We start from the raw sequence: 15,009 nt of genomic DNA, 5'->3' as shown, positions 1-15,009 counted from the left end.
TTGTGAAACAATAGCTATTCATATAGCCAAAGTAACAATGAAAGATTTCAGAACAGATTATTTAAGAGATAAAGAAACTTTAATCTGTTATCAAAGGCAGTTCACCATCTGAAGAAAAGGTGTCATCTTAACAGGCAGAAAAGCTAAATTCAAATTTTGCAACAGACAGTAAAGTGAAATTCAAAGCTAAATAAGTTTTACTTTATTTAAAAGGCAAACAATGAAATTTATTTTACACTTATTTTAAACCATGTACAAAACTCACTTCTCATGGTTCACTTTTCACAAACCTTATCACTTTCTGTACCCATTACTTTGTTCTTCCATCCTAAAAAGCCACCTGTAAGTCAGGCTTACTTCCTTTCCCTTCACAAAATGCAATTCCAGTCCTCATACCTTCTTTACTGAAAACACACTTCCTACTTTCCTTGAGCAACCATGAATTGACTTTTTTTTTTTTTGCAAGTTGGTCCATTTTTAATAATGAGTCAAAACAAGCTGTTTTTCACCTCCCAAAATGCCCGTCCCTTGTTATTGAGGTTAACATATTTCAGAATTTTAAGTAAGCAGTTGTTGTGACTGGGTAAAGTTGCCCCAGGTCCACCCTCCAGGAACTGCTGTCATTATCGGCAATGCCATCCAGTCTTGAAGGGGGGATATCAGCCTGGATCTGCTCTGTAATTATAGCAGAGCTCCAATTCGCTTTAGCCGTGTCCACGGTTCCACTTTCTCATGCATATTTACTAGATCAGTGCATCCACCTATGCACTTTTTTTTTAATTTAAATTTATTTATTTTAATTGGAGGCTAATTCATATATGGATGTGAGAGTTGGACTGTGAAGAAAGCTGAGCACCGAAGAATTGATGCTTTTGAACTGTGGTGTTGGAGAAGACTCTTGAGAGTCCCTTGGACTGCAAGGAGATCCAACCAGTCCATTCTGAATGAGATCAGCCCTGGGATTTCTTTGGAAGGAATGATGCTGAAGCTGAAACTCCAGTACTTTGGCCACCTCATGCGAAGGGTTGACTCATTGGAAAAGACTCTGATGCTGGGAGGGATTGGGGGCAGGAGGAGAAGAGGACGCCAGAGGATGAGATGGCTGGATGGCATCACTGACTCGATGGACGTGAGTCTGAGTGAACTCCGGGAGTTGGTGATGGACAGAGAGGCCTGGCTTGCTGTGATTCATGGGGTCGCAAAGAGTCAGACACGGCTGAACTGAACTGAACTGATTGTATTGGTTTTGCCGTATATCAACATGAATCCGCCACGGGTGTACACGTGTTCCCAATCCTGAACCCCCCTCCCACTTCCCTCCCCATACCATCCCTTTGGGTCATCCCAGTGCACCAGCCCCAAGCATCCTGTATCCTGCATCGAACCTGGACTGGCGATTCATTTCTTATATGATATTATACATGTTTCAATGCCATTCTCCCAAATCATCCCACCCTCTCCCTCTCCCACAGAGTCCAAAAGACTGTTCTATACATCTGTGACTCTTTTGCTGTCTTGTATACAGGGTTATCGTTACCATCTTTCTAAATGCCATATGTATGTGTAGTATACTGTATTGGCGTTTTTCTTTCTGGCTTACTTCACTCTGTATAATCGGCTGCAGTTTCATCCACCTCATTAGAACTGATTCAAATGTATTCTTTTTAATGGCTGAGTAATACTCCATTGTGTATATGTACCACAGCTTTCTTATCCATTCATCTGCTGATGGACATCTAGGTTGCTTCCATACATCCACCTATGCACTCTTTACCGATGAAGACCCGAGGTACCATTCTGGCTCCTGTGAGCTGTTGCAAGTAATCTTGAATCTCATTGATGCCACTCTTGGCTGTGATATTGACAAATTCCTAAAGCCCTTGTTTGAAGGGCAGTTGACTGAGGAACTCCCGAGTCCTTCTGCAGTAGGGGCAGGTTGGCTTGATGAACATGACCAACTTTCCAGACGATCTTGCTGCTCATGAATGCCTGAGCCATGCTGCCTCCACCTGGAGAACACCTTAACTGCCAAGAACTGACTTTTATATTAGCATTTTATAGATTGGTGAGCATAAATACCAGTGATAATTTCTAAAAACCTTTGCTTTCTTAGAACATTTTAGGATGACACCAAACAAAATGAGGGCAAAATGAGGACTGTAGCCCGGGAGGCAGCCTCTCAGATAGCTCTGAGAGACTGCTTCAAAGCGGTAGTGGGGAAGGTCAATATATAAGGTTTTGGTGAATGGGAAGTTCAATGCCATGAAGCACTTATTTTACAAAAGGTTTTTTGTTGGTCATGAGGATATGATGTCACCATAAAGGGATTTAGTGCTTCTCTAGATAGGAGGAGGTGCAGTGATTGAGACCATAAAATCTGTTCCTGAAAACATTAAAAAAAAAAAAAAATCCAACTATCTAAAGACCTGTCTCACCGGATTCCCTGGAACATGGAGTGCCTCACTCCACAGTTGTTGAAGGTCAACAGCTATAGCAGCATGGGGTTCAATCTCTGTAGAGGCAGATGGAAAAAGCCTTTGTTGTTCAGTCACTGGCAATACTCTTGGTAAATGACACTTTGTAGTTGACAGGTGTTTGCTATGACCAGTGTGTTCTCTTAACAAAATTGTTAGCTTTGCCCTGCTTCATTCTGTACTCCAAGGCTAAACTTGCCTGTTACTCCAGGTATCTCTTGACTTCCTACTTTTGCATTCCAGTTCCCTATGATGAAAAGGACATTTTTTTTTTTTTTTTTTTTGGTGTTAGTTCTATGAAATCTGTAGGTCTTCATAGAACTGTTCAACTTCAGCTTCTTTGGCATTAGTGGTTGGGGCATAGACTTGGATTACTGTGATATTGAATGGTTTGCCTTGGAAATGAACAGAGATCATTCTGTCGTTTTTGAGATTGCATCCAAGTACTGCATTTTGGCGAAGAAGGCGATGGCATCCCACTCCAGTACTCTTGCCTGGAGAATCCCATGGATGGAGGATCCTGGTGGGCTGCAATCCATGGGGTCGCAAAGAGTCAGACATCACTGAGCAACTTCCTTTTCAATTTTCACTTTCATGCATTGGAGAAGGAAATGGCAACCCACTCCAGTGTTCCTGCCTGTAGAATCCCAGGGACAGGGGAGCCTGGTGGGCTGCCATCTGTGGGGTCTCACAGAGTCGGACACGACTGAAGTGACTTAGCAGCAGCAGCACCACTGCATTTTGGACTCTTTTGTTGACTATGATAGCTACTCCATTTCTTTAAAGGGATTCTTGCCCACAGTAGTAAATATAATGGTCATCTGAATTAAATTCAACCATTCTGGTCCATTTTAGGTCACTGATTCCTAGAAAGTTGATGTTCACTCTTTGCCATCTCCTGTTTGACCACTTCCAATTTACCTTGATTCATGGACCTAACATTCCAGGTTCCCACACAATACTGTTACTTACAGCTTCGGACTTTACTTCCACCACCAGAGACATCCATAACTGCACGTTGATTTTTCTTTGGCTCAGCTTCTTCACACCTTTTGGAGCTATTTCTTTGCTTTCCTCCAGTAGCACACTGGGCATCTACCAACCTGGGGAGTTCGTCTTTCAGTGTCATATCTTTTTGCCTTTTCATAGTGTTGATGCTAGCAAAGTAATGCTCAAAATTCTCCAAGCTAGGCTTCAACAGTACATGAACCAAGAACTTCCAGACATTCAAGCTGGATTTAGAAAGGGCAGAGGAACCAGAGATTCCTCCTGCCACTTAAGAGAGATAAAAATGTCTGACACTTGCAGCCTATTTCCTCCATTTGGAGACCCCTGGCCTTCCTGCCTGTTACCCTCTCACTGTCTCAGTATTTTCTTTTTTTTTTTTTTTCAATTTAAGTAAAGCTTTATTTTCAGTTAAGGTTTTTTTAACAATTTATTATTACTATTTTATCATAGGAATTACTTCCCAAAAATGTTAACCACAGCTGGATTGAGAGAGTATTCAGGAAATGTGGCAATGTTGTTTATATAAGTATACCCCATTATAAATCTACTGGGGACCCAAAGGGATTTGCATTAGTGGAATTTGAAACAAAAGAACAAGCTGCAAAAGCTATTGAGGTAGGTCCACAACCTAAAAGAAAGAGAAAGAAAATTACTAAGTGTTTTAAACAGTAACAAAATTTTGCTTTTTTCATTTCAGTTTCTTAATAACCCACCAGAGGAAGCACCAAGAAAACCTGGTGTATTTCCCAAGACGGTGAAAAACAAGCCCATTCCTGCTCTCAGTGTAACTGGTGAGTTATTATTAAATACTTTATTTACACGTAGATGAAGTAAAATAAGTAAATAAAATAACATTGTTACAGAAGAAAAGAAAAAGAAAAAAAAGAAGAAAGGCCGAACAAAGAAAGACGACAATATCCAGACCAAGGAGTCAAATATGGACGCGAGCAAGGAAAGTGTCTGTAAGAAAAGATCAAAGACCACATCTGAGAGCTCTGAAGTAGAGGTTACCGAACCCCAGAAGCAACCCACAAAGAAAAAGAAAAAACAAGAAAAAACTGAAGTATCCAGCTTACCTTTAGTCAAAGCAGGGAAGAGGAAAAGAAGCGGCTCTGAAGATGCAGACTGCCTCACTCCCAAAGTGAAAGTTAAGAAAGTGTCACAGAAAGACGTTAAAAAAGAAGCTCCAGAAGTTTGTAAAGAAAACAAAGGTATTTCTGACTTTATGTTTAGGATTAGATAAGGAGGGGTTTCTTCTTAACTCATGTCTTTATTTCTGTTAATTTAGAATTAGAAGTCTCTATGGAAGAGGAAAAGGATACTGGAGATATAAAAGACGGATCCCTACTGAAAGCAAAAAGAAAGCATAAGAAAAAACATAAAGAGAGGCATAAAATGGGAGAAGAGGTTATTCCATTACGAGTACTATCAAAGTAAGTCACCAGTACAAATTATATTGTTGGCAAATGACACACTCCACTCAGTATTTTCTTAATGGAATAAAATAATAAATTTTGGACTTTGTTAATAAGTACATATCTAAAATTAATGATAAAAATCACATTTTTATTTCTAAAATATATTTCTTTCCTGTACTCTGACTTCATTGCTTCAGTGTCTTTTCCCTAGTTCTGGCGAGTGGTGGCCACTCTCTGGTTCCGGTGCGCATGCTTCTCATTGTGGTGGCTTCTCTTGTCTTGCAGCCCAGGCTCTAGAGCATGCTGGCTTCAGTAGTTTCACCTCTTGGACTCTACAGCTCTGGCTCAGGAATTGAGACTCATGGGCTTAGTTGCCCCTCAGCAAGTGGGATCTCAGACCAGGCAACAACGCACATCTCTTACATTGCCCAGTGGATTCTGAACCACTTCCCCATAGGAAGGCCAACATATTTTTAAATACAGGTATTTTATAAAGATTGGAAGAAATCTTCTGTATGTTATTTACTGCTTGTATTACTTTTTATTTTTTTTGAACTAGAATAAGATAATGTTGAGGACTTCCCTGGTAGTACAGTGGCTAAGAATGTGCCTGCCAATATAGGGTCACAGGTTCCATCCCAGGTCCAGGGAGATGCCTCAGAGCAACTAAGCCCATGGGCCACAACGACTGAGCCTGTGCCCTAGAGCCCAGGAGCCATTACTATGGAAGCCCGCACTCTCTACAGCCTGTGCTCCAAAACAAGAGAAGCCACTGCAAGGAGAAGCCCGGGCACTGCAGCTGCAACTAGAGAAAGCCCACTCACAGCAAAGACCCAACATAAGCAAAAGAAATAAGCTTTGAAAAAGAAATAGAATGTTGACAAAGTTAGTGAATGAAGAAGTAAAATGAAAGAAGAGAATGGGAACCCACTCCAGTATTCTTGCCTGGAAAATTCCATGGATAGAGGAGCTGGCAGGCTGCCCTCAGCAGTGTTGCAAAGAGTCTGGCATGAGTAAGCAGGTAAAGAACAACTTCCACACACAGTAGATTGAGCTCTGAAAACCAAATCTAAGTGTCTAACTTTCCTCCTGCAGATCTTCAGTGACTTCCAGTAGCTTTTGAAATAAAGTCCTAAATCCATAGATCTTGCATAAATGAGCCTCTATCTGACATCACCACTTTTACATTTCCTGTGTCCCAGTCACACTGGCTGACTTTCTGTTCAGTAAATATCTTCCTGCCTCAGAGCCGGCACTCAGGCTGTTCTCTCTGCTTGCAACACTCTTCAGTTTCCCACCTTGCCAATACTAAGTGTTTCTTCCTCACAGAGTCCTTGTCTGATTTCTCAGTGTAGGTTAAGACTTTCTGTTTAATCTTGTCTTTGCACCGGGCCTGTCAGAGCACTTATTTCAATAGTAACATTAAAATTGTGGATGAAATTGGCTGTCTGGCTGCTAGACTGTAAGCTCCATCATGTTCACTGTTGTATTTCAAGTTTGAGGCACAAACCTGATGCTGAATGAATTTTGAAAGAATGAAAGAAAAAAAAATAAAGACAACTCTTCTTTCTATCAATTGTGTGTTTATACATGCATGCATGAATCCATGGATATGTAACTCCATTTTTTAATTACAAAAACATCATCTTATAAATAATGGTGTATGCTTTGTAGCAGTTTCAGTTGTATCTTAAGTGTATTTCATGGCGTTAAGTTTTTTCTACATTATCACACGAATGATGTAAATTGTAGTAAGATTATTGACATTGTGTGGGTTGCCATGGAGAGGGTGTGACCCTCTATTGTGACCATTTATGCTGTTCTATTGTATTTCAGCTTCCTTGAACTTGTTTCAGGTATTCTCAGGGAACTCTCTGTGGATGCAGTTTCCTTCTCAGGTAGTTAACTGGTTGATTCTTTAGGTTCAGTTGTCTCTCCCAACCACCTGAGCTCAGGTGCTGTAGCCTCATTTCTTAACTGTTTGAGTGATTTCTTAGAGGGACAGAGTTTTCTCCCCAGTAAGGTGGACACAGATCTTTCTCTAACGTGCTGTTATGTGGATGACAAGTTCATCCGTGTGAAGTCTTTAGAGTAATGCTTAGTGTGTAGGACGTGCTGAAACACCTGTCATCAGTGTGATGATGTCGTCACCATCACAATGTGTGTTCTTTTAAAGTCACTGTGGACTTTGTCGTCTCTGAAGACACCAGTCTTGCTGTAACTCGTCTAGATAGTGACACAATGTCACTCACTGTGTTGAATGTAACACTTCTGCGTAGACAACCCAGTGCTGGTTTTAATTTGTGTATTTTTCATGTATTTTCCACATACATGACAAATTCATGTTGATTGCAGGATATCATAATCTTAGGAAAAAAGAGGAAATTTTAAATTAGATTAGAGACCAACAGCTTGCTTCAAGCAGCTTTTAAGGATTTATCAGAATATTACTTCAACTGAATTGAGCTTTACCCCTCTCACCTCTTCTCATTTTGTGTGAAACTAAGAATCCTCCTCAGGGCCCGTTGGTGGAATGTGTTTTCATTTCAGGCACAGTTGAACTTCAAGGATGTGTTCCTAGATTTCACTCCTGAGGAGTGGGAATGCATGGACCCTGCCCAGAGGACCATGTACCAGGACGTGATGGTGGAGACCCTCAGGAACCTGCTGTCTGTGGGTGAGGATCACTTCCCCCTGAAGTGGGGATCTGCCCTGGGGTACCTCTGCATGTTCCCTCTGTACCTTTTGAGATCCCCTGTTTTTCTTGACTAAGCTCAAAAGCTTGTTGACTCACACATGTAAAGCTTCATGATTGGTATCAGGAGTTTAAACTTGTCTTTCCTTCAGGTGACCTGCCCACTGTGTGATACACAGGGAGTTTCTCCACAGCTCGAGTGTTTATAAAGCTGATTTCAAACTTTGAAATATCCAGTTGCCTGTTTTCTAGCCCTGTGTTCTTGGTTCAGTAGTTCTTAGATAGGAACTAGATACCTGCTGCATGTTGTACTGTATATTATACTGTTCCCTGTTCATTCAGAAGGAGGCAGATAGTAAATTCATTTGATAAGTATTTTTCTGTCTGTTTGTAATGTCTTACTCTTTGGCTGACAAAAGAGCTGGATTCTACACCTGCCAATGCAGGAGACACGGGTTCGATCCTTGGTCTTGGAAGATCCCACATGTCACAGAGCAGCTACGCCTCTGTGCCTCAACTACGAGCCAGCACTCTAGAACCTGGAAGCTACAACTATGGGGCCACGTGGGACAAGTACTGAAGCCCATGCACCCAGGAGAAGCCGCAGCAAGTGAGGAGGACGAGCACTGCAACTGGAGTGTAGCCCCTACTTGCTGAACCTGGGGAAAAGACCAAGCAGCAACGAACACTCACCCGGTCCAGAAGAAATGAATACACCAATGTATTAAAAATAACAGATACATTTATTAAAAAAAAAAAGAGAGAGGTTGGATTCTGGAAGAAGCCACAGTATATGGCATTACTTCTGAGTAGGAATTTCTGTTTCTGTTCTGAACGTTATCTCCATTCTTGTGACAGAAGGAAGAAGACCCCTGGATTGTGGAGAATGAAGTGCTAATAGCAAACATCCAGATGAGTGGGAAAGTATCCACAGTGTGCTCACAGGTCAACTGTCACAAGGACAGAGAGGAAGCCACACCATTCATGGTGTTTGGGAAACTCTCCAAGTGGGAGAGTTCTGTGAGAAAACAGATGTTTAATGTTTGTGAACTCTCACAGGAGATTTTTCTTCTCCCTAACTTACAGCTCTGTTCTTCGACATGTGAAATGTACAGCACCCTCCACTGGTGCTGTAGCACCCACAGAGATGAAGGCAAAGTCTTTTTTTTTTTTGGCTTGTACTGGGTCTTTTTTGCTGTATGGTCTTTTGTCTATTTGAGACAACAGAGGGCTACTCGATAGTTGCGTGAAGCACGGTTACTCATTGTGGTGGCTTCTTTTGTTGTGAAGCACAGGCTCTAGGCACACGGGCTTGAGTATTTTTATCATGCAAGCTCAGTATCTGTGGCTCATCAATTTATAAATATACTTTATGGAATTCTTTATTTTCTCAATGCAGTATTTGTTGAACAGTTACTAACTGCCATTTATTTTTTACATTATTCATTAGAATGCTTCTTTTGCATTGTTTACCATTCCAATGAATTGCCTGTTTGATGCTTGTTTGCTCAGTTGCTCAGTCCTGTCTGACTCTTTGTGATCTCATGTACTGTAGCCCACCAAGCTTTCCTGTCAATGGAATTTTTTTCAGACAAGAATAGTGCACTGGGTTTTGATTTCCTGCTCCAGGGGATCTTTCCTATCCAGGGATTATATCCCCCTGTGCCGTGTCTTCTCCATTGGCAGGCAGTTTCTTTACCACTGAGTCACCTCTCTAGACCTGTATGTTCTTTACCATTTAAATATGTACAAGTATGCATAAAGTGTGTACAATATACCATTAGTTTCTCCTCAATTATGAGACAGCAGTGTGTTTAGTACAAAGTAGGATGAGCTTTGAGGTCATGGTGGGAAAATACGTTTTCTTTGTGAACTGACATGTTTTCTGATGTGTTTGAAACTATACTACCCTAAAATTAATTTGAATTACCTATGATCACTCTTTTTTAAAGAGTTCTATTCCTTTAGTGTTGTATAGTTTTAATATCATCATTGCGAAGATTCATAATTCTGTTCAGGATGGATATGAACTTTGGTATAATATCATGTATTCAACAGGAAATAGTTAGTTTTTGAATTGTAACTAAGAGAATACCTGTGGTTCTTTATGTCTTGTAGATATGTCTCATATACATATGATCAAGAAATTACAGGCAAAAGCAAACAGTGGTAAAGGGGAAATTTTTCAAAGAATGATGTTTGGAAGAGCTGAAAGCCTTGAAATAAAGATTTTTGACTCAGGAAGATTCAGGAAAATATACATGACTTTGATTGTCTGTGGACAGATGATGAAAGAAATGACAAGGGAATGTCTACATCCCATAACAAAAATCTTACTGATGGAAGAGATCATTATAGTAGAAGTGATGCAAGAAATGGACCTTTTGAAAGGCATGGATCAAGCTTTCAGGATGAATTGCAGATGGTACAATCTGAAGGGATAATTTTTGAATGTAGTCAAGTTGTGACAAACATCAGCGCCTCAGGTTTACCACCTCAGAGAACCTGTAATGTCTGCAAAGGCTTTTCTTATAAACATGAGAATGCTGTTATGCATCCTTCAGAACTGTTACAAGACCATGAAACACAAAAGAAAAGACCTTACAAATGTAATGAGTGTGACATAAGCTTTCTTCAGGACTCAGAACTCACTGGACATCAAAGAATCCATACAGGAGGAAATCCATATAAATGTGACGTGTGTGGCAAGGCTTTTGATCAAACTACCAAACTTGCCATTTACTGGAGAATTCATACTGGAGAGAAACCACATAAATATGATGTATGTGACAAGGCTTTTATTCAAATTGTAAACCTTGCAGTTCATCAGAATATTCATACTGGAGAGAAACCATATAAATGTGATGTGTGTGGTCACTGCTTTAAACAAAGTACACACCTTGAAAATCATCAGAGAAGTCATACTGGAGTGAAACCATATAAATGTGATGTTTCTGGAAAGGCCTTTAGTCAAAATGCAAGCCATGCAGTTCATCAGAGACTTCATACTGGAAAGAAACCATATAAATGTGATGTGTGTGGCAAGGCATTTAGTCATATTGGAAACCTTGTTTTTCATCAGAGTTCATACTGGAGAGAAACCATATAAATGTGATGTGTGTGGCAAGGCGTTTAGTCGTACTGGACAACTTGCTGTTCATCAGAGAGTTCATACTGGAGAGAAACCATGTAAATGTGATGTGTGTGCCAAGGCGTTTAGTCATACTGGAAACCTTGCTGTTCATCGGAGAGTTCATACTGGAGAGAAACCATATAATTGTGGTATATGTGGCAAGGCTTTCAGTGTAAGGTCAAGCCTTGCTGTTCATCAGAGAGTTCATACTCGAGAGAAACCATATAAATGTGTTGTATGTGGCAAGGTGTTTGTTTGTATTGGAAACCTTGCTGTTCATCAGAGAGTTCATAGTGAAGAGAAAGCATATAAATGAGTTATATGTGGCAGGGTTTTCACTGTGAATGCAAACCTTGCAGTTCAGAGAATTCATACTGGAGAGAACCTTACAAATATAAAATTTGTGACAAACCATTTAGGTACAGTAATCCATAACTCATCATCAGGCAGTTTAGACAGGAGAGAAACCATATAAATATGATGTATATGGCCGGTGCTTTACTTGAAATGACGAACTTAGAAACCATTGGAGAATTCATACTAGAGAGAAACATTAGAGATGTGACAGTTTTGAGAAACATTTTAGTGCAAATGACGTGAGTGTGACAAAGCCTTTAGTCAGTGTTCAGGCCTTATAATTCAGAGAATTCATACTGTATCAAAAACATACAAGTGAAATGAATGTGGCAGAGTTTCTAGTGCATGTTCAGCATGAACTGCCCATTAGGTAGATCATACAGCAGAGAAACCACATAAATGTTATTTATGTGGCAAACCCTTCAGTCACAAGGAATGATGTTGCAGATCATCTGAAAATCCATACTGCAGTGAAAACTTACACATAAGTACAGTAAAATATATCAACTTTTTGACCATCAGAAAATTCAAACTGGAGAAAAACTACACAAATGTGTTAGGTGTGGGAATGCTTTGATTCTGTCTTAAGGCCTAACGCCATCACTTAATTTTTTGTTTTTTTCTTTTTCAATATTGTGATGGTTTTTGCTGTACATCAACATGAATAGGCCATAGGTGTACATATGTCCCCTCCCTCCTGAACCCACCTCTCTCACCACTGTATCCCTCCAGATTGTCCCAGAGCACTCACTCTTATATCAAACTCCCACTGGCTCTTTTACATATGGTAATATATATGTTTCAGTGATAATCTCTTTAAATCCTGCCATCCTATTTCTTTTCTTTTTTTCAATAGTTTTTCCTTAGCGTTACTTTTTCTATCCACATGTTGTGACCCAGATTTAATGTTTTAATTTACATTTCTTTCCTGCCTTAAGTCAGTGGGTTATTTTGAGACTTTTGTAACATTAAAATTCACGTAGACAGGGAACATAGTAGGTGCTCTGTAAATGTAAAGAAAGACAGTTCCTTTAGGACTTGAGTTCAATCAATTAGTACACATAGAAATATTTATAAATAGTGCCAAGTTGATAATTTTCGTGAAAATAAATTCTAGTGTCTTCTTAAGACTTCATAGTTTACAATGTGCTTTGTTGTCCACAACTGACAGATCTTTCAGAAACAGACAACAAAGAAATGAGAGAAAATATATTACAATTTTCAACAAGAAGTAAATTGTCCAATTACCGTCAAGTGATCATATAGTAATTTGACATTCCATTACATTGAAATTGAAGTGAAAGTGAAGTTGCTTAGTTGTGTCTGACTCTTAGCAACCCCATGGACTACAGCCTACCAGGCTCCTCCATCCATGGGATTTTCCAGGCAAGAGTACTGTAGTGAGTTGCCATTGCCTTCTCCAGAAATGGTAATGGGGGAACATAAATGTTGGTATCGTTTTATATGGTTGAATTTCTCAAGTTTCCTTTTTGATAAATGTAAGCCTGGCTGCTAGCCTTTTAGAGCTGGGTAGGAGCTGTAACTTACCCCCAGAGTTCTGGGGGTAAGTTCTTTTCAAGCTCTGTAATTTCCTGTTCTTTTCTTTTGCTTATTATTTCCATCCTGAAGAGTACTCTCTCCATGTGTCTATTTCTCAGTTCAAGTTATACTTGTTTTTTAAGGTATAACTCACTGCCTCTGCCCTCTAAGGTCTTTCCTGATCCACCCAACAAGAAGTAGTCTTACCTCCCCTACACCATTTCTTCTTGGATATTTACTTCTTTTGTTGACTCCTTAAGGTTGGGCTGTGTCTTTACTTCTCTATATTCCCTGGTAGCACATGGCTTTCTACTCTGTACATGACTCTCACAATTACCTATGTTACTATGTGACAAGATATTTTGTTTTTAGAAATATTATTTGAATATTACATTGAAGTATTGGCTTAAGTATTATATATTACGATGTAAACAAGTTTTTCTCATATAAGTATTTGAAGCTTTGTCATCATAAGCATGGAACAAAAACTTTTATAAAGAAGAATGCATTTCTCATTAAAAGTTTTTTTCTGTCTTTAAAAATCTTTAAAATGTATTTTTGGCTATGATAAATCTTCGTTGTGCTGGCTTCTTTCTCTTTTTGCAGCAATTGGGCTGTGAATTCTCCACATAAACTTGGCTGGGGTATGGTTGGAGACTGGCATTTTAATGCTTCTTTTGGTCAGTCCAGAGGACTCAATGTCTTTTTTTTTTTTTTTTTTTTTTTGGTTGTGCTGAGCCCCCCCTTTTTTTTTTCTGCACGTGGGCTTTCTCTAGTTACAGCAAGCAGAAGGGACTTTCTAGTTACTTATGTGCAGGTTTCTCACTGCTGTAGCTACTCTTGTTGCAGAGCACAGGCTCAGTACTTGTGTAGCATGGGCTTAGGTGCTCCGAGGCACATGGTATCCTCTCAGACCAGGGATCAAACCCGGGTCCTATGCATTGGCAGGTAGATTATTTACCACTGGACCACCAGGGAAGTTCTACTCAGTGTCTTTTAACTGGGCGCTATGTATGTTAAAACACTGCCAAACAAAATTGGGGTCATCAACCAATAACTGGGAGATCTGAAAACCAGGAGAGACTACCCCAAACTTCTCTGGACTCGCTGAAGAAGTGGATGGACCCAAGAGACCCTTCCTGAAATACCAAGGCCAGAATGTCCAAAACACAGTATAGGGCCTGCTTTTCTCCATCCTGCATTCCCCTCAGGGTGCACTGTCACTGGGCCACTGCACTGACTAATAAACTTGATCCTTGAAGAAGTGAAATGTCAAGCCATTTTTCTCCTTAGAAGTGTTAGTATGAAGTAGCCCTTTCTAAGAGTTGTGTGTTTCACATTCTAGCTAGTCATCCGTACACAAAGCCAGTTCTTGTTTCCTTAAACTGCTTAAATTAATTCTAATTGCAGGAATATTCCTGGATTCAGCTAGCACACCACATCCAGCCCCACCCCACCAGCCCCCCTACGTCAACCGCCATCCAACCCCAACCTGGACAGCAGACCAGGTTTCATTTCCCAGGCCTCTGAATCACTTCAGCCTCATCAGCACAACCCCAAGTACAGTTTGGTTCAGTCGTTCAGTCATGTCCAACTGTTTGTGACCCCATGGACTGCAGCACTCCAGGCCTCCCTGTCCATCACCAACTCCCAGAGTTTACTCAAACTCATTGTGTCGGTGATGCCATCCAACCATCTCATCCTTTGTCGTTGGACATGCAGGACTCCAAATATTATACCAAAACCTTTCTTTCCATTGTGACTATCCCACAGAATTTTAAGGTTTTATTAAAAGTGGTACAGTTACTTAAACTAATGAGCAATCAATGGTGCGACACAAGACGTGAGAGACCCTCAAGTACTACTTAACCCTGACAAGACACCTCTGGATCCAAAGGGAGGAACAAGCAGGTAGGTGTATGCTTCCCCTGACCCTGCCCCTCTCATGTCCAGACGCAGGCCTGTGTCCTAGGCTCTGATCCTCATTCTCCCTTTCCTTTGGAACCTACTGCTTGGAAGTCTCTGCTGTCTCCATTCAGACGTGAGTTTACAGTGATTCCTGAAGCCGAAACTTGGTAGGTGCGGTCTCCCCGGGAATAGTGAGGTACTGGTTTTTGCTTTTTAGTCTTATTAAGGTCTGTGCATAGGGTCCCCTCTACTCCATATCTCTGGTCTTGGGTCATTTCGGACCTTCCTAATCCCCCAGCCTTTCCTCCCCAAGTAAATTCAGTTGTTACCTTGAGAGGCCCGTGGTCTAATTTCCTTTCAGTGAAAAATCCTGAGTTAACATATATCGTGCACGAAATATATAGTAATTTATAGGGGGAAAGTCATTATAATTGAGACATGGCACTTGATAATTTTGTTAATGTACCAAAGCACTTG

The 15,009-nt window shown here is 40.4% G+C and overlaps 1 protein-coding gene and 1 pseudogene across 2 annotated transcripts in view; both read left to right on the top strand.

Annotated features, from left to right (window-relative positions):
• The window catches only part of LOC123327520 (zinc finger protein 665), a 392,317-nt gene that overhangs the window by 299,491 nt on the left and 77,817 nt on the right, over positions 1-15,009 (top strand). The window contains exons 1-5 of one of the 2 annotated variants that reach the window (XM_044931482.2): positions 3,957-4,097; positions 4,180-4,273; positions 4,346-4,693; positions 4,771-4,915; positions 7,451-7,577. The exons of the other annotated variant lie outside the window; for it this stretch is intronic. Coding sequence (XP_044787417.2) covers positions 7,508-7,577 — 70 coding nt within the window. The 5' untranslated portion in view covers positions 3,957-4,097; positions 4,180-4,273; positions 4,346-4,693; positions 4,771-4,915; positions 7,451-7,507. Of the gene's footprint in view, positions 1-3,956; positions 4,098-4,179; positions 4,274-4,345; positions 4,694-4,770; positions 4,916-7,450; positions 7,578-15,009 lie in introns of those variants that run through there. 2 annotated transcript variants of the gene reach the window in all.
• On the top strand, positions 10,050-13,166 carry LOC123465118 (annotated as a pseudogene).

The sequence above is a fragment of the Bubalus bubalis genome, chromosome 18 (assembly GCF_019923935.1).
Source record: "Bubalus bubalis isolate 160015118507 breed Murrah chromosome 18, NDDB_SH_1, whole genome shotgun sequence".
Taxonomy (NCBI): Eukaryota; Metazoa; Chordata; class Mammalia; order Artiodactyla; family Bovidae; genus Bubalus; species Bubalus bubalis.
Note: the sequence above shows the minus strand (reverse complement) of the source record. Positions and strands in the feature narration are given on the sequence as shown.